At 40.5% G+C, this 19,851-nt stretch overlaps 1 protein-coding gene across 1 annotated transcript in view; it reads left to right on the top strand.

Moving 5' to 3' along the window:
• Positions 1–230: 230 nt before the first annotated feature.
• Positions 231–19,851, top strand: part of LOC135548997 (stromal membrane-associated protein 2-like) — a 45,703-nt gene continuing 26,082 nt past the window's right edge. Inside the window, exon 1 of the mRNA XM_064979068.1 lies at positions 231–455. Coding sequence (XP_064835140.1) covers positions 350–455 — 106 coding nt within the window. The 5' untranslated portion in view covers positions 231–349. The remainder of the gene's footprint in view (positions 456–19,851) is intronic.

The raw sequence follows: 19,851 nt of genomic DNA on the forward strand, positions 1-19,851 counted from the left end.
TACTTCCAAACAGACATTTTTCGACAAAAAGAATACGAGTGCAAATAGGTTACAACCTGTCTTGCCAGCCCCAATACTCATGCATTGCTGGAAGCTAACTGGCTACTAGTAGCTTCGACTTGAGGGATTGTTCCTTAAAAAACTAATCGCTTCCTTCTTTTGAAGAGGATAAAGAGGACCGGAGCTGCATAGCTTGTTCAGAATTTCATTTTCCTGGGGTCTGGATTTTATCCTACCAACGGAGTTTATCTAAATCAGGCTATTCCATCTACTAGTATCTTGATATTAGGACGAGAGCGACGGGTGTCGGAAAGGTGTTATCGAGGCAGCACAGAGGCAGAGAGTGAGGATGCTGACTGGTAAATTGGTAAAAGACATAGACAGATATCAAGCTGTCCTTACCTCGTTACTATCACTCGAGGAGAACAAATTCTGCGCTGATTGTGAATCCAAAGGTAAGTCAAATAGTAGCGTTGACTATAGGCTGTTACAGTTACTGTGTGTTATGGCCAGTCATATGTCATAACTAAGTGTTATGGCCGGAGACTATAGATTACAGTCAGTCATATGTCTATCCAAAACGCTGGGTACGGGGGTGGACACGGACTGGGAACCTATGAGTCAACCTCCGTTTTGTCGGTTTCCAACAACCTTTCCGGTCTTACCCAGTGAACACGATCGACTGCATACACTGCATAATAGGATTTGTGTACTTTGAAGGTTGTTATATGAATGTCGTTGTACAGACGACAGCTAAATACAAACGACGCCTGCATTGACTTGAATGGTGTTCTGTTCTGTTCTGTTCTCTCTCTCTGTCTCTCTGTCTCTCTCTCTCTCTCTCTCTCTCTCTGTCTCTCTGTCTCCCTCTCTGTCTCTCTCGCTGTCTCTCTCTCTCTGTCTCTCTGTCTCTCTCTCTGTCTCTCTCGCTGTCTCTCTCTCTCTCTGTGTCTCTCTCGCTCGCTCTCTCTCTCTCTCTCTCTCTCTCTCTCTCTCTCTCTCTCTGTCTCTCTCTGTACAAACTGTTCTAGGTTGAGCCCCTAGAGCGGGTGCATGGGAAGAACAGTGTGTGTGTGTGTCTGACTATGTGTGTGTTTTAAAGTTTTTATGTCACATTCAGAAGTGCAGTGAATTGAAGTTCTTGTTCAAGCTCTAAACCCAACAATGCAGTAATCTATATTAATGTAGTATTAACAATAACAAGATCAAATGAAAACACACCACATATAAAACACAAGAAAAAAGAAGTGAGTAGTTAATACCATACTATATACAGGGTCAGTTAATACCGTACTATATACAGGGTCAGTTAATACCACACTATATACAGGGTCAGTTAATACCATACTATATACAGGGTCAGATAATACCATACTATATACAGGGTCAGTTAATACCATACTATATACAGGGTCAGTTAATACCATACTATATACAGGGTCAGTTAATACCATACTATATACAGGGTCAGTTAATACCATCCTATATACAGGGTCAGTTAATACCATACTATATACAGGGTCAGTTAATACCACACTATATACAGGGTCAGTTAATACCATATTATATACAGGGTCAGTTAATACCATGCTATATACAGGGTCAGTTAATACCATACTATATACAGGGTCAGTTAATACCATACTATATACAGGGTCAGTTAATACCATACTATATACAGGGTCAGTTAGTACCATACTATATACAGGGTCAGTTAATACCATACTATATACAGGGTCAGTTAATACCATACTATATACAGGGTCAGTTAATACCATACTATATACAGGGTCAGTTAATACCATACTATATACAGGGTCAGTTAATACCATACTATATACAGGGTCAGTTAATACCATACTATATACAGGGTCAGTTAATACCATACAGGGTCAGTTAATACCATACTATATACAGGGTCAGTTAATACCATACTATATACAGGGTCAGTTAATACCATACTATATGCAGGGTCAGTTAATACCATACAGGGTCAGTTAATACCACACAGGGTCAGTTAATACCATACTATATACAGGGTCAGTTAATACCACAATATATACAGGGTCAGTTAGTACCATACTATATACAGGGTCAGTTAATACCATACTATATACAGGGTCAGTTAATACCACACTATATACAGGGTCAGTTAATACCATACTATATACAGGGTCAGTTAATACCATACTATATACAGGGTCAGTGAATACCATACTATATACAGGGTCAGTTAATACCATACTATATACAGGGTCAATTAATACCATACTATATACAGGGTCAGTTAATACCATACTATATACAGGGTCAGTTAGTACCATACTATATACAGGGTCAGTTAATACCATACAGGGTCAGTTAATACCATACTATATACAGGGTCAGTTAATACCACACTATATACAGGGTCAGTTAGTACCATACTATATACAGGGTCAGTTAATACCATACTATATACAGGGTCAGTTAATACCACACTATATACAGGGTCAGTTAATACCATACTATATACAGGGTCAGTTAATACCATACTATATACAGGGTCAGTGAATACCATACTATATACAGGGTCAGTTAATACCATACTATATACAGGGTCAATTAATACCATACTATATACAGGGTCAGTTAATACCATACTATATACAGGGTCAGTTAGTACCATACTATATACAGGGCCAATTAATACCATACTATATACAGGGTCAGTTCCAATACCATACTATATACAGGGTCAGTTAATACCATACTATATACAGGGTCAGTTAATACCATACTATATACAGGGTCAGTTAATACCATACAAATCAAATCAAATTGTATTTGTCACATACACATGGTTAGCAGATGTTAATGCGAGTGTAGCGAAATGCTTGTGCTTCTAGTTCCGACAATGCAGTAATAACCAACAAGTAATCTAACTAACAATTCCTAAACTACTGTCTTATACACAGTGTAAGGGGATAAAGAATATGTACATAAGGATATATGAATGAGTGATGGTACAGAGCAGCATAGGCAAGATACAGTAGATGGTATCGAGTACAGTATATACATATGAGATGAGTATGTAAACAAAGTGGCATAGTTAAAGTGGCTAGTGATACATGTATTACATAAGGATGCAGTTGATGATATAGAGTACAGTATATACGTATGCATATGAGATGAATAATGTAGGGTAAGTAACATTATATAAGGTAGCATTGTTTAAAGTGGCTAGTGATATATTTACATCATTTCCCATCAATTCCCATTATTAAAGTGGCTGGAGTTGAGTCAGTGTCAGTGTGTTGGCAGCAGCCACTCAATGTTAGTGGTGGCTGTTTAACAGTCTGATGGCCTTGAGATAGAAGCTGTTTTTCAGTCTCTCGGTCCCAGCTTTGATGCACCTGTACTGACCTCGCCTTCTGGATGATAGCGGGGTGAACAGGCAGTGGCTCGGGTGGTTGATGTCCTTGATGATCTTTATGGCCTTCCTGTAACATCGGGTGGTGTAGGTGTCCTGGAGGGCATGTAGTTTGCCCCCGGTGATGCGTTGTGCAGACCTCACTACCCTCTGGAGAGCCTTACGGTTGAGGGCGGAGCAGTTGCCGTACCAGGCGGTGATACAGCCCGCCAGGATGCTCTCGATTGTGCATCTGTAGAAGTTTGTGAGTGCTTTTGGTGACAAGCCAAATTTCTTCAGCCTCCTGAGGTTGAAGAGGCGCTGCTGCGCCTTCTTCACGATGCTGTCTGTGTGAGTGGACCAATTCAGTTTGTCTGTGATGTGTATGCCGAGGAACTTAAAACATGCTACTCTCTCCACTACTGTTCCATCGATGTGGATAGGGGGGTGTTCCCTCTGCTGTTTCCTGAAGTCCACAATCATCTCCTTAGTTTTGTTGACGTTGAGTGTGAGGTTATTTTCCTGACACCACACTCCGAGGGCCCTCACCTCCTCCCTGTAGGGCGTCTCGTCGTTGTTGGTAATCAAGCCTACCACTGTTGTGTCGTCCGCAAACTTGATGATTGAGTTGGAGGCGTGCGTGGCCACGCAGTCGTGGGTGAACAGTGAGTACAGGAGAGGGCTCAGAACGCACCCTTGTGGGGCCCCAGTGTTGAAGATCAGCGGGGAGGAGATGTTGTTACCTACCCTCACCACCATACTATATACAGGGTCAGTTAATACCATACTATATACAGGGTCAATTAATACCATACTATATACAGGGTCAGTTAATACCATACTATATACAGGGCCAGTTAATACCATACTATATACAGGGTCAGTTAATACCATACTATATACAGGGTCAGTTAATACCATACTATATACAGGGTCAATTAATACCATACTATATACAGGGTCAGTTAGTACCATACTATATACATGGTCAGTTAATACCATACTATATACAGGGTCAGTGAATACCATACTATATACAGGGTCAGTTAGTACCATACTATATACAGGGTCAGTTAATTCCATACTATATACAGGGTCAGTTAATACCACACTATATACAGGGTCAGTTAATACCATACTATATACAGGGTCAGTTAATACCATACTATATACAGGGTCAGTGAATACCATACTATATACAGGGTCAGTTAGTACCATACTATATACAGGGTCAGTTAATACCATACTATATACAGGGTCAGTTAATACCATACTATATACAGGGTCAGTTAATACCACACTATATACAGGGTCAGTTAATACCATACTATATACAGGGTCAGTTAATACCATACTATATACAGGGTCAGTTAATACTATATACAGGGTTGGTTAATACCATACTATATACAGGGTCAGTTAATACCATACAGGGTCAGTTAGTACCATACTATATACAGGGTCAGTTAATACCATACAGGGTCAGTTAATACCATACTATATACAGTGTCAGTTAGTACCATACTATATACAGGGTCAGTTAGTACCATACTATATACAGGGTCAGTTAGTGCCATACTATATACAGGGTCAGATAGTACCATACTATATACTGGGTCAGTTAGTACCATACTATATACAGGGTCAGTTAATACCATACTATGTATGCAGGGATATTGGAGTGATGGAGGTAGATATGTATAGGGGTAAGGTGACTAGGCATCGGAATATATGATAAACCGTGTAGCATCAGTGTATATGATGAATGTGAGTGTGTGTAGAGTCAGTATATAATGGGTGTGCAAAAAATAACAAATACAACGGCAAAATCAGATAGTCAGTGTATCCTTTTGTTCGCTATTTAGTTAGCCATTTAGTTAGCTATTTAGTTAGCTATTTAATTAGCTATTTAGTTAGCTATTTAATTAGCTATTTAGTTAGCTATTTAGTTAGCTATTTAATTAGCTTTTTAGTTAGCTATTTAGTTAGCTATTTAATTAGCTTTTTAGTTAGCTATTTAGTTAGCTATTTAATTAGCTATTTAGTTAGCTATTTAGTTAGCTATTTATTTAGCTATTTAGTTAGCTATTTAGTTAGCTATTTTATTAGCTATTGAATTAGCTATTTAGTTAGCTATTTAATTATCTATTTAGTTTGCTATTTAATTAGCTATTTAGTTAGCTATTTAGTTAGTTATTTAGCAGTCGCATAGCTTGGGGATAGAAGCTGTACCACCGTCATGTCGTCCGCAAACGTCATGATGGTGTTGGAGTCGTGCCAGGCCACGGTGAACAAGGGACACAGGAGGGGACTAAGCACACACCCCTGTGGGGCCCCCGTGTGGACGGGGGTTGGCATGTCAGGACGCCCAGGGCCAGGGCCAGTTGAAGAGGGAGGTGTTCAGTCCCAGAGTCTTTAGCTTGATGATGAGCTTGATGAGCTTGGAGGGAACAGTATTGTTGAACGCTGAGCTGTAGTCAATAAACAGCATTCTCACATAGGTATTGCTCTTATCTGGGTGGGTGAGGGCAGTGTGTAGAGCAGTTGAGATTGCGTCGTCTATGAATCTGTTGAGGTGTTATGCAAATTAGAGTGGGTCTAGGTTGTCTGGGATGTGTGCCATAAACCAGTCTCTCAAAGCACTCCCTGATTACAGAAGTGAGTGCTACAGGAAGTTAGTCATTGTCGCATGGAGCCTTAGAGTTCTTGGGAACAGGAATGATGGTGGACATCTTAAAACATGCAGGGATTACAGACTGGGGACAAGGAGAGGTTGAAAATGACAGCGTATATGCCTGCCAGCTGTTCTGCTCTGAATAAGCAATCTGGAATACCGTCTGGCACGGAGGCCATGCTAGTGTTACGCTGATTAAAGATCTTCCTCACGTCGGTCTCTGAGTGTAACGGACGTTGGTGGAAGAAGGTGAGGACCAAAGCGCAGCGTGGTAAGTGTTCCTCATGTTTATTCGAAACTGAACACTAAATCAACAAAGAGACAACCGAAACAGCTCCGTCAGGTGCTACACACACTAAACAGAAAATAACTACCCACAAAACCCATGTGGGCAAGAGCTACGTAAGTATGGTTCTCAATCAGAGACAACGATAGACAGCTGTCCCTGATTGAGAACCATACCAGGCCAAAAACAAAGAAATACAAAAACATAGAAAAAAGGAACATAGAATGCCCACCCTAGTTACACCCTGGCCTAACCAAAATAGAGAATAAAAGCCTCTCTATGGCCAGGGCGTGACATTGAGAGAGAAATCACCCAGTCCTCTGGGTCAGTGTGGGCCTTCACACAGTATTGTTATTTTCGAAAGCTATCATTAAAAGAAAAGAAAATGTGTTTGTCTGGTAAAGTGGCATCATTGGGCAGATCACAGCTGGGTCTTACTTTGTAATCCGTAATGGACTGTGGCTTCTGCCTCATGCAGCGGGCGTCAGCAGCCTGTGTAATATGAATCCACATTGTTCCTGTACTGTCCTTTTGCCCGTTTGATGACTCTGCATAGTGGGACTTCTTGTACTTCTTGTCACAGCCTTGTCAGGGTTGTCTAATAGCCCCGTGTGTGGTAGCCCTGTCCTGTATTTTAGCACCTCAGTGGTTGGTCCTTTTGATTTGGGAAGCAGCGAACCTTCACTGTGGTGATGTCGCCGATGTACAGTACCAATCAAAAGTTTGGACACACCTACTCATTCCAGGTCGTTTTCTTTATTTTACCTATGTTCTACTTTGTAGAATAATATTGAAGACATCAAAACTATGAAATAACATATATGGAATCATGTAGTAACCAAAAAAAGTGTTAAACAAATCAAAATATATTTTATTTTTTGAGATTCTTCAAAGTATCAACCCTTTGCCTTGATGGCAGCTTAGCACACTCTTGGTATTCTCTCAACCAGCTTCATGAGGTCACCTGGAATGCATTTCAATTAACAAGTGTGCCTTGTTAAAAGTTAATTTGTGGAATTCCTTTCCTTAAAACCTATTTTGGCTCAAATCCCGTTAACGGGATCAATTTGACCACAGCCAGTGAAATTGCAGGGCGCCAACATCAAACAACAGAAATCTCATAATTAAAATTCCTCAAACATACAATTATTATACATCATTTTAAAGATAAACTTCTTGTTAATCCAACCACAGTCCAATTTCAAAAAGTCTTTACGGCGAAAGTTTTCCATGCGATTATGTTAGGCCTAGTCACAAAAACACCATTTTCCAGCCAAAGAGAGGATTCACAAAAATCAGAAATAGAGATAGAATTAATCACTAACCTTTGATAATCTTCATCAGATGGCACTCATAGGCGGTCATGTTACACAATACATGTATGTTTTGTTCGATAAAGTTCATATTTATATCCAAAAATCTCAGTTTACATTGGTGCGTTATGTTTAGTAATGTTTTGCGTCCAAAACATCCGGTGAATTTGCAGAGAGCCACAACAAGAAATACTTTGATAAATAAACTTTGATGAAAGATACAAGTGTTATACATAGGATTAGAGATAAACTTCTCCTTAATGCAACCGCTGTGTCAGATTTTCAAAAAAGCTTTATGGCGAAAGCACACCATGCGATAATCTGAGTACAGCGCTCAGCCACCAAAACAAGCCATACAGATACCCGCCAAGTTGTGGAGTCAACAAAAGTCAGAAATAGCGTTATAAATATTCACTTACCTTTGATGATCTTCACCAGAATGCACTCCCAGGAATCCCAGTTCCATAATAAATGTTTGTTTTGTTTGATAAAGTCCATCATTTATGTCCAAATACCTCCTTTTTGTTCGCGCATTTAGTTAATTAATCCAAATGCACAAAGCGGAGGCACCAAGTCCAGACGAAAAGCTAAAAAGGTTCCACTACAGTTTGTAGAAACATATCAAACAATGTATATAATCAATCCTTAGGATGTTTTTATCATCAATAACATCAATAATATTCCCACCGGACAATTCCTTTGTCATTAGAAAGGAACGGAGCTCGTGCTCACGGCCGCGCGCGAGACTAAACTAAAGGCTTTCAGCCTGACCAATTGTTGAAACAGCTCTTATTCGCTCCCCTTTCTCAATAGAAGCCTGAAACAACTTTCTAAAGACTGTTGACATCTACTGGAAGCCTTGGGAAGTGCAATCTGACCCCATAGACACTGGATATTGGATAGGCAATCACTTGCTCATGCCACTCTGGCAGACCTCTGACTCATTCAGCTCCCATTTCCCCCTCCTTCACAGTAGAAGCATCAAACAAGGTTCTAAAGACTGGTGACATCTACTGGAAGCCTTGGGAAGTGCAATCTGACTGACCCCATAGACACTGGATATTGGATAGGCAATCACTTGAAAAACTACAAACCTCAGATTTCCCACCTCCTGGTTGGATTTTTCTCAGGTTTTTGCCTGCCATATGAGTTCTGTTATACTCACAGGCATTATTTTAACAGTTTTGGAAACTTTAGAGTGTTTTCTATCCAAATCTACTAATCTACTACTAATTATATGCATATTCTAGCTTCTATTCTAGCTTCTGGGCCTGAGTAACAGGCAGTTTACTTTGGGCACGCTTTTCATCCTGACGTGAAAATACTGCCCCCTTGCATTTGAGCCAATCAGTTGTGTTGTGACAAGGTAGAGGGGTGGTAAACAGAAGATAGCCCTATTTGGTAAAAAAAACAAGTCCATTTTATGGCAAGAACAGCTCAAATAAGCAAAGAGAAATGTCCATCATTACTTTAAGAGATGAAGGTCAGTCAATCTGGAAAATTTCAAGAACTTTTAAAGTTTCTTCAAGTGAAGTCGCAAAACCCCATCAAGCCCTATGATGAAACTGAGGACCGCCACAGGAAAGGAAGACCCAGAGTCACCGCTGCTGCAGTGGATAGCCTTACCAGCATCACAAATTGCAGTACAAATAAATGCTTTCAACAGTTCAAGTAACAGACATATCTCAACATCAACTGTTCAGAGGAGACTGTGTGAATCAGGCCTTCATGGTCGAATTGCTGCAAAGAAATCACTACTAAAGGACACCAATGAGAAGAAGAGACTTGATTGGACCAAGAAACACGAGCAATGGACATTAGACCGGTGGAAATCTATGCTTTGGTCTGATGAGTCAATATTTGCGATTTTTGTGAGACGCAGAGTAATTAAATGGATGATCTCCACATGTGTGGTTTCCACCGTGAAGCATGGAGGAGGTGGTTTGATGGTGTGGGGGTGCTTTGCTGGTGACACTGTCTGTGTTTTATTTAGAATTCAAGTCACACTTTTAACCAGTGTGGCTGCCACAGCATTTTGCAGCAATATGCCATCCCATCTGTTTTGTGCTTAGTGGGACTATTATTTGTAATTCAACAGGACAATGACCCCAAACAAACCTTCAGGCTGTGTAAGGGCTATTTGACCAAGAAGAAGAGTGATGGAGTGCTGCATTAGATGACCTGGCCTCCACAATAACCCGACCTCAACCCAATTGAGATGATTTGGGATGACTTGGACCGCAGAGTGAAGGAAAAGCAGCCAACAAGTGCTCAGCATATGTGGGAACTCTTTCAAGACGGTTGGAAAAGCATTGCAGGGGAAGCGGGTTGAGAGAATGCAAAGCTGTCATTAAGGCAAAGGGTTCATTAAGTGCCAGCTTGTGATTTTTCTTGTGGAATCTATACAACAGTAAATATAACAGCCAAAAACTCATTTTGGAGGTAGAAAATGTTTCAGAAAAGCAGAATTTATTGCAGTTTACGAGAGTCCCGTTGGGAGCAAATTGTCAATCGGAGGTCATCCATTTTATTATCAGCTGGCTGTACATTGGCCAATCGAATGGAGGAAAGAGGAGGCCGGTTCTCCCTTCGCCTTCATCTCGCCAAGATCCCCCCTCTGTTGTCTCTGTAACGTCGACGTTCCGTCTTGGGTAGCCTGAAAATCAGGATGGAGCATCAACATAATGGGGAATCAGTTAAGGGGAAACATTCTGAAGACACTCACTAGTTATCATATCAAACTTCTACTGTTACATTCAATGAGAACACGACAGTATTAACAACAGATAGAGGAAGCAATGCAAGGATTGCTACATCGTTCACTCTCTCAGCTCAGGGGCTTTATGACAGCCATGGCACCATCTCCACTGGGCCTTAAGGGTGTGTTTAATGTACCATGAGTCTCGTAGCCCTCTCGGAAACGGGAACAAGCCCTGAAGCGTTTGAAACTGTGTGTGTTTGTCTCCCCGTACTATACAACGTGTGTACGGTTTGTGTGTGTTGAGCAGACATAAGGAGCATAGAACAAATATAGACAGTGACATTTTGCTTCTGTTTTCTACAGTTTATTAGTGATCCTGCTCACATTTCCTGCTGTGTGTAGGATGTCTTTGTTGTGTGACTCTAACGGTGTCATAGCCTAGTTTAATTAGCTATCCCGTGTGTAGGATTAAGGGCTAGGGGAGAAAATGTGAGAACAGCACACACAGACACACATTACTCTCAACAACATAGCCTGAATATAGCAGACGCTATCGACAAAGATCAGTGGGAACAAGCTGTGATGTACTACTTTCTGCACATGGTCAGTGTGAACCTGAGTGTCTTGACACAACGGACCAAACCAAATGTAACTACAAAGAAAACGTAAACGACACAGCGGACTTACTTATTTGAAGTGGTTCCAGTCTGCTGTGAAGCGTTCATCCGTAAGAGTCTAGCTCCAATATCAGATAATATATGTTTCTAATTTTGTCAGAAAGTCATTTTCATTGCAAGTTAAAGCGTACTGTTAGCTAGCTGATTCACTAGATAACGTTAGCTTGCTGATTCACTAGATAACGTTAGCTTGCTGATTCACTAGATAACGTTAGCTTGCTGATTCACTAGATAACGTTAGCTTGTTGATTCACTAGATAACGTTAGCTTGCTGATTCACTAGATAACGTTAGCTTGCTGATTCACTAGATAACGTTAGCTTGCTGATTCACTAGATAACGTTAGCTTGCTGATTCACTAGGTAATGTTAGCGTGCTGATTCACTAGATAACGTTAGCTTGCTGATTCACTAGGTAACGTTCGCTTGCTGATTCACTAGATAACGTTAGCTTGCTGATTCACTAGATAACGTTAGCTTGCTGATTCACTAGATAACGTTAGCTTGCTGATTCACTGGATAACGTTAGCTTGCTGATTCACTAGATAACGTTAGCTTGCTGATTCACTAGATAACGTTAGCTTGCTGATTCACTAGATAACGTTAGCTTGCTGATTCACTAGGTAACGTTAGCTTGCTGATTCACTAGATAACGTTAGCTTGCTTATTCACTAGATAACGTTAGCTTGCTGATTCCCTAGATAACGTTAGCTTGCTGATTCACTAGATAACGTTAGCTTGCTGATTCACTAGATAACGTTAGCTTGCTGATTCACTAGGTAATGTTAGCGTGCTGATTCACTAGATAACGTTAGCTTGCTGATTCACTAGGTAACGTTAGCTTGCTGATTCACTAGATAACGTTAGCTTGCTGATTCACTAGGTAATGTTAGCGTGCTGATTCACTAGATAACGTTAGCTTGCTGATTCACTAGGTAACGTTAGCTTGCTGATTCACTTGATAACGTTAGCTTACTGATTCACTAGATAACGTTAGCTTGTTGATTCACTAGATAACGTTAGCTTGTTGATTCACTAGATAATGTTGGCTTGCTGATTCACTAGATAACGTTAGCTTGCTGATTCCCTAGATAACGTTAGCTTACTGATTCACTAGATAACGTTACGTGAAATGATCTGTGTGGTAATATTATTTGTATCTCAGAAAGCCATTTGCAATGCTAGTTATAGTGTAATGTTAGCTAGCTAGGTAACATTGAACCTATACTGAACAAAAAATATAAATGCAACATACAACATACAACATACATGTAAACGATTTTACTGAGTTACAGTTCATATAACGAAATCAGGCCCTTATCTTTGTATTTGACATGTGCCGGTGCACAGCCACCCACTGGGGAGCCAGGCCAACCTAATCAGAACATGTTTTTCCCCCACAAAAAGGCTTTATTTACAGACAGAGATACTCCTCGGTTTCATCAGCTGTCTGGGTGGCTGGTCTCAGACGATCTATCAGGTGATGAAGCCTGATGTGGAGGTCCAGGGCTGGCCTGGTTACACGTGATCTGCGGTTGTGAGGCCTGTTGGACGTACTGACACATTCTCTAAAACAACGTTGATGACGACTATGGTAGAGAAATTAACTTTACTCACACTGTTTAGCACATGGCCTCACATGTGAATCCACTACCTTACTCACTCTGTCTAGCACATGGCCTCACATTTGAATCCACTACTTTACTCACTCTGTCTAGCACATGGCCTCACATGTGAATCCACTACCTTACTCACTCTGTCTAGCACATGGCCTCACATTTGAATCCACTACTTTACTCACTCTGTTTAGCACATGGCCTCACATTTGAATCCTTGATGTCGGACGACAATAGAATGTGCATGATGTCACTGTGACAACTGTCGATAGACCTAATAGAAACCAGCCTTTAGTCTTGAAATCTTTGGTTGTTTAGTACACGGAGTCACATGTGAATCCCATTTTCCCGGAACATTCAAGAACCGTTTTCTCAAAAGTGGGGTTACAAGTTTATCAACTTTCAAAGCAGAATTACTTTCCCATTATTCCTCAAATGTAGTGTATTATATACCATTTTGTAGTCCTGTCTCTACTTTTATCTAATGCAAAAAAAACATAATTTCAATTTTTCTAAAGAAGAAGACCAAATCGAGGCTGTCGGTCACATAAGGTATAATGTGAAGAGTTAGCATGTGATGCTATTTAGATACAGATTTAGATATGGTATAATGTAAAGAGTTAGCATGTGATGCTATTTCGATAGATTTAGATATGGTATGAAGTAAAGAGTTAGCATGTGATGCTATTTAGATAGATTTAGATATGGTATAATGTAAAGAGTTAGCATGTGATGCTATTTAGATACAGATTTAGATATGGTATAATGTAAAGAGTTTGCATGTGATGCTATTTAGATATGGTGTAATGTAAAGCGCTAGCTAGGGCTGCAGCGGTCATAACATTTTAGTCAGCCGGTGATTGTCAAGGAAATAACTATAGATCTCACTGTAATTGACCTTTAATTAACATCAACACATTGTAGCATCTCAAATCAAATCAAATGTATTTATATAGCCCTTCGTACATCAGCTGATATCTCAAAGTATCTCAAACAGAAACCCAGCCTAAAACCCCAAATAGCAAGTGTAACAGTATAACTTTAGACCGCCCCCTCGCCCATACCCGGGCACGAACCAGGAACCCTCTGCACACATCAACAACAGTCACCCACGAAGCATCGTTACCCATCACTCCACAAAAGCCGCGGCCCTTGCAGAGCAACAAGTGACGTCACCGATTGAAACGCTATTTAGCGCACACCAAAGCTGACTAGCTAGCCGTTTCACATTCGTTACACAAGCAATGCAGGTGTAGAAGCACAGTGGCGAGGAAACACTCCCTAGAAAGGCCAAAACCTAGGAAGAAACCTAGAGAGGAACCAGGCTATGAGGGGTGGCCAGTCCTCTTCTGGCTGTGCCGGGTGGAGATTATAACAGAACATGGCCAAGATGTTCAAATCTCCTCACTTCAACACTGATGCAGACTTTTAATTAACATCAACACATTATAGCATCTCCTGACTTCCACACTGATTCCACACGGAGACCTTTGGATACATGTAATATGGCCTACACCTTTAAATTGAATCCACTATACAGGTCTAAAGAAACATGATATGATGGAAATGTAGTCTATTTCAGACGTTAGCTTGCTGATTCACTAGATAACGTTAGCTTGCTGATTCACTAGATAACGTTAGCTTGCTGATTCACGAGATAACGTTAGCTTGCTGATTCACTAGATAACGTTAGCTTGCTGATTCACTAGATAACGTTAGCTTGCTGATTCACGAGATAACGTTAGCTTGCTGATTCACTAGATAACGTTAGCTTGCTGATTCACTAGATAACGTTAGCTTGCTGATTCACTAGATAACGTTAGCTTGCTGATTCACTAGGTAACGTTAGCTTGCTGATTCACTAGATAACGTTAGCTTGCTGATTCACTAAATAACGTTAGCTTGCTGATTCACGAGATAACGTTCGCTTGCTGATTCACTAGATAACGTTCGCTTGCTGATTCACTAGATAACGTTAGCTTGCTGATTCACTAAATAACGTTAGCTTGCTGATTCACTAGATAACGTTAGCTTGCTGATTCACTAGATAACGTTAGCTTGCTGATTCACTAGATAACGTTAGCTTGCTGATTCACTAGATAACGTTAGCTTGCTGATTCACTAGATAACGTTAGCTTGCTGATTCACTAGATAACGTTAGCTTGCTGATTCACTAGATAACGTTAGCTTGTTGATTCACTAGATAACGTTAGCTTGCTGATTCACTAGATAACGTTAGCTTACTGATTCACTAGATAACGTTAGCTTACTGATTCACTAGGTAACGTTAGCTTACTGATTCACTAGATAACGTTAGCTTGTTGATTCACTAGATAACGTTAGCTTGCTGATTCACTAGATAACGTTAGCTTGCTGATTCACTAGATAACGTTAGCTTGCTTATTCACTAGATAACGTTAGCTTGCTGATTCACTAGGTAACGTTAGCTTGCTGATTCACTAGATAACGTTCGCTTGCTGATTCACTAGATAACGTTAGCTTGTTGATTCACTAGATAACGTTAGCTTGTTGATTCACTAGATAACGTTAGCTTGCTGATTCACTAGATAACGTTAGCTTGCTGATTCACTAGATAACGTTAGCTTGCTGATTCCCTAGATAATGTTAGCTTGCTTATTCACTAGATAACGTTAGCTTGCTGATTCACTAGATAACGTTAGCTTGCTGATTCACTAGATACCGTTAGCTTGCTGATTCACTAGATAACGTTAGCTTGCTGATTCACTAGATAACGTTAGCTTGCTGATTCACTAGGTAATGTTAGCGTGCTGATTCACTAGATAACGTTAGCTTGCTGATTCACTAGGTAACGTTAGCTTGCTGATTCACTAGATAACGTTCGCTTGCTGATTCACTAGATAACGTTAGCTTGCTGATTCACTAGATAACGTTAGCTTGCTGATTCACTAGATAATGTTAGCTTGCTGATTCACTAGGTAACGTTAGCTTGCTGATTCACTAGATAACGTTAGCTTGCTGATTCACTAGATAACGTTACGTGAAATGATCTGTGTGGTAATATTATTTGTATCTCAGAAAGCCATTTGCAATGCTAGTTATAGTGTAATGTTAGCTAGCTAGGTAACATTGAACCTATACTGAACAAAAAATATAAATGCAACATACAACATACATGTAAACGATTTTACTGAGTTACAGTTCATATAACGAAATCAGGCCCTTATCTTTGTATTTGACATGGGCCGGTGCACAGCCACCCACTGGGGAGCCAGGCCAACCTAATCAGAACATGGTTTTCCCCCCACAAAAAGGCTATATTTACAGACAGAAATACTCCTCGGTTTCATCAGCTGTCTGGGTGGCTGGTCTCAGACGATCCCGCAGGTGAAGAAGACAGATGTTGAGGTCCTGGGCTGGCCTGGTTACACGTGATCTGCGGTTGTGAGGCCTGTTGGACGTACTGACACATTCTCTAAAACAACGTTGATGACGACTATGGTAGAGAAATTAACATTACTCACACTGTTTAGCACATGGCCTCACATGTGAATCCACTACCTTACTCACTCTGTCTAGCACATGGCCTCACATTTAAATCCACTACTTTACTCACTCTGTCTAGCACATGGCCTCACATGTGAATCCACTACCTTACTCACTCTGTCTAGCACATGGCCTCACATGTGAATCCACTACCTTACTCACTCTGTTTAGCACATGGCCTCACATTTGAATCCTTGATGTCGGACGACAATAGAATGTGCATGATGTCACTGTGACAACTGTCGATAGACCTAATAGAAACCAGCCTTTAGTCTTGAAATCTTTGGTTGTTTAGTAAATGGACTCACATGTGAATCCCATTTTATCCCAAAGTTTATCAACTTTCAAAGCAGAATTACTTTCCCATTATTACTCAAATGTAGTGTATTATATACCATTTTGTAGTCCTGTCTCTACTTTTATCTAATGCAAAAAAACATAATTTCAATTTTTCTAAAGAAGAAGACCAAATCGAGGCTGTCGGTCACATAAGGTATAATGTGAAGAGTTAGCATGTGATGCTATTTAGATACAGATTTAGATATGGTATAATGTAAAGAGTTAGCATGTGATGCTATTTCGATAGATTTAGATATGGTATGAAGTAAAGAGTTAGCATGTGATGCTATTTAGATAGATTTAGATATGGTATAATGTAAAGAGTTAGCATGTGATGCTATTTAGATACAGATTTAGATATGGTATAATGTAAAGAGTTTGCATGTGATGCTATTTCGATAGATTTAGATATGGTATGAAGTAAAGAGTTAGCATGTGATGCTATTTAGATAGATTTAGATATGGTATAATGTAAAGAGTTAGCATGTGATGCTATTTAGATACAGATTTAGATATGGTATAATGTAAAGAGTTTGCATGTGATGCTATTTAGATATGGTGTAATGTAAAGCGCTAGCTAGGGCTGCAGCGGTCATAACATTTTAGTCAGCCGGTGATTGTCAAGGAAATAACTATAGATCTCACTGTAATTGACCTTTAATTAACATCAACACATTGTAGCATCTCAAATCAAATCAAATGTATTTATATAGCCCTTTGTACATCAGCTGATATCTCAAAGTATCTCAAACAGAAACCCAGCCTAAAACCCCAAATAGCAAGTGTAACAGTATAACTTTAGACCGTCCCCTCGCCCATACCCGGGAGCGAACCAGGAACCCTCTGCACACATCAACAACTGTCACCCACGAAGCATCGTTACCCATCACTCCACAAAAGCCGCGAGCCTTGCAGAGCAACAATTGACATCACCGATTGAAACGCTATTTAGCGCGCGCCACCACTAACTAAGCTAGCCGTTTCACATCCGTTACACAAGCAATGCAGGTGTAGAAGCACAGTGGCGAGGAAACACCTTTAAATTAAATCCACTAGACAGGTCTAAAGAAACATGATATGATGGAAATGTAGTCTATTTCAGAAGAACAGCATAGCATCCTCTGAGTTGTCCTTATGTTAGGTCCTGATCTGACTATGCCATATGGCTGTGGGCTACACCAGTTCATTGAGCAGATACGCTTAGCTTATAATTCCGTGGCATTATTTTATGTTATTTTATAGTATAAACAATACATTTGAACAAAGCTGAATAAAATATATTTTCTCCAAATGATTTGGGGGAGTGAGCACATTCGGCTATTCTGTGTTGAGCGGTTAACATTTACATTACATTTAAGTCATTTAGCAGACGCTCTTATCCAGAGCGACTTACAAATTGGTGAATTCACCTTCTGACATCAGTGGAACAGCCACTTTACAATAGTGCATCTAAATCATTTAAGGGGGGGGGTGAGAAGGATTGCTTTATCCTATCCTAGGTATTCCTTGAAGAGGTGGGGTTTCAGGTGTCTCCGGAAGGTGGTGATTGACTCCGCTGTCCTGGCGTCGTGAGGGAGTTTGTTCCACCATTGGGGGCCAGAGCAGCGAACAGTTTTGACTGGGCTGAGTGGGAACTGTACTTCCTCAGTGGTAGGGAGGCGAGCAGGCCAGAGGTGGATGAACGCAGTGCCCTTGTTTGGGTGTAGGGCCTGATCAGAGCCTGGAGGTACTGCAGTGCCGTTCCCCTCACAGCTCCGTAGGCAAGCACCATGGTCTTGTAGCGGATGCGAGCTTCAACTGGAAGCCAGTGGAGAGAGCGGAGGAGCGGGGTGACGTGAGAGAACTTGGGAAGGTTGAACACCAGATGGGCTGCGGCGTTCTGGATGAGTTGTAGGGGTTTAATGGCACAGGCAGGGAGCCCAGCCAACAGCAAGTTGCAGTAATCCAGACGGGAGATGACAAGTGCCTGGATTAGGACCTGCGCCGCTTCCTGTGTGAGGCAGGGTCGTACTCTGCGGATGTTGTAGAGCATGAACCTACTGTAGAGCATGAACCTAACAAAGAAATAGCATAACAAAGAAATAGGTCCTCCGATATACTTAATGTAGAGTTATTAATGTGACTTTAGTTGTTCAACAAATGTTGGTCTATATGTGTTGATTTTTAATACATTGTAAGGCTGCATGATGAGACTAATGATGATTTTTTTTTAAATGCTCGAAAGGCATGAGCTCTGCTTTGTTGTTGTTTTTGTGCAGGCTGCACACACACTACAACAGCCTCACATTCACAATTTGACAAAAACTTGATAATGCCTCGAATTTCATGGCGTCATCACCCTTTATGTGGCTGTAATGCACCCTAGGCAGTGGCCATTGTGCCCTTCTCCCTGAGTGCTGAGCGCTCCGAAGCACCTCTCACTCACATGGGTCTCCATCAGCGTGATCAGGTATTTCTCACAGGCTACAAGTGAAGATGGACACCGGGACGCAACAGCGCACGTCCTTATCCAATTCCGAGCTCCATATTGAAGATATTGGGAAGAACTGTCCACATGTGCTTTTTGTCAGCCAACAAGATGAGTAGGAACTAACGAACAGCAAAAGCACTATTCTATGTCAATCTACTAGCTCCCATACATTTTCCAAATATAGTCTGGGAAAGTTGTGGGATTCGATAGATCCCTAATTAATACAACCAATCAAAACAACTTTTTTACGCAATGTGTCTGACGCAACAGATCAGAACGTTTAAAATGTTGCTAAACGATTATGCTATTTCTTCACATTATAAGCACAGCAATGCGCACATGATAATAAGTGTGAATGTTCCATTAGTGGAAAACACCATTATCAAAAGTGACCGCAAATGCAGTTATGCATGTAATGCTTTCATTATAAATGTGCATTTATTTATGGTGAAAATTATCTTCCCCAAACTTGAAATTCACACGCTGCTTATGTTTACCAGTTAGGCTCTACACTCCTTGTAAAGTGGATTAATGTGCTTCATTTTAAGAAGTTATTTGGCCACTTTAGCTGTGATTACAAACATTATGAAAACATATAGGCTTATGGGCTACATGAGGTGTGCGACTGATTCGAAAAAGTCACACAAAAAAGGCATGGTTTCTTAGGCTGGGCATCATACACAAGTGATAATATATAATTCACAAGTGAAAGGCTAATATTGTCACCCAGCAGACTATTCTTGATTTAATCTTGTCTTTACTTATACTAAATATGTGTGAAATTTGTTTTGATTTAGTATGGACCATTATCATGCACCTGTATCAAAACAGGGGCAGCAGGAACAAATACATCTATAAAAT

The sequence above is a fragment of the Oncorhynchus masou genome, chromosome 12 (genome assembly GCF_036934945.1).
Source record: "Oncorhynchus masou masou isolate Uvic2021 chromosome 12, UVic_Omas_1.1, whole genome shotgun sequence".
NCBI lineage: Eukaryota > Metazoa > Chordata > Actinopteri > Salmoniformes > Salmonidae > Oncorhynchus > Oncorhynchus masou.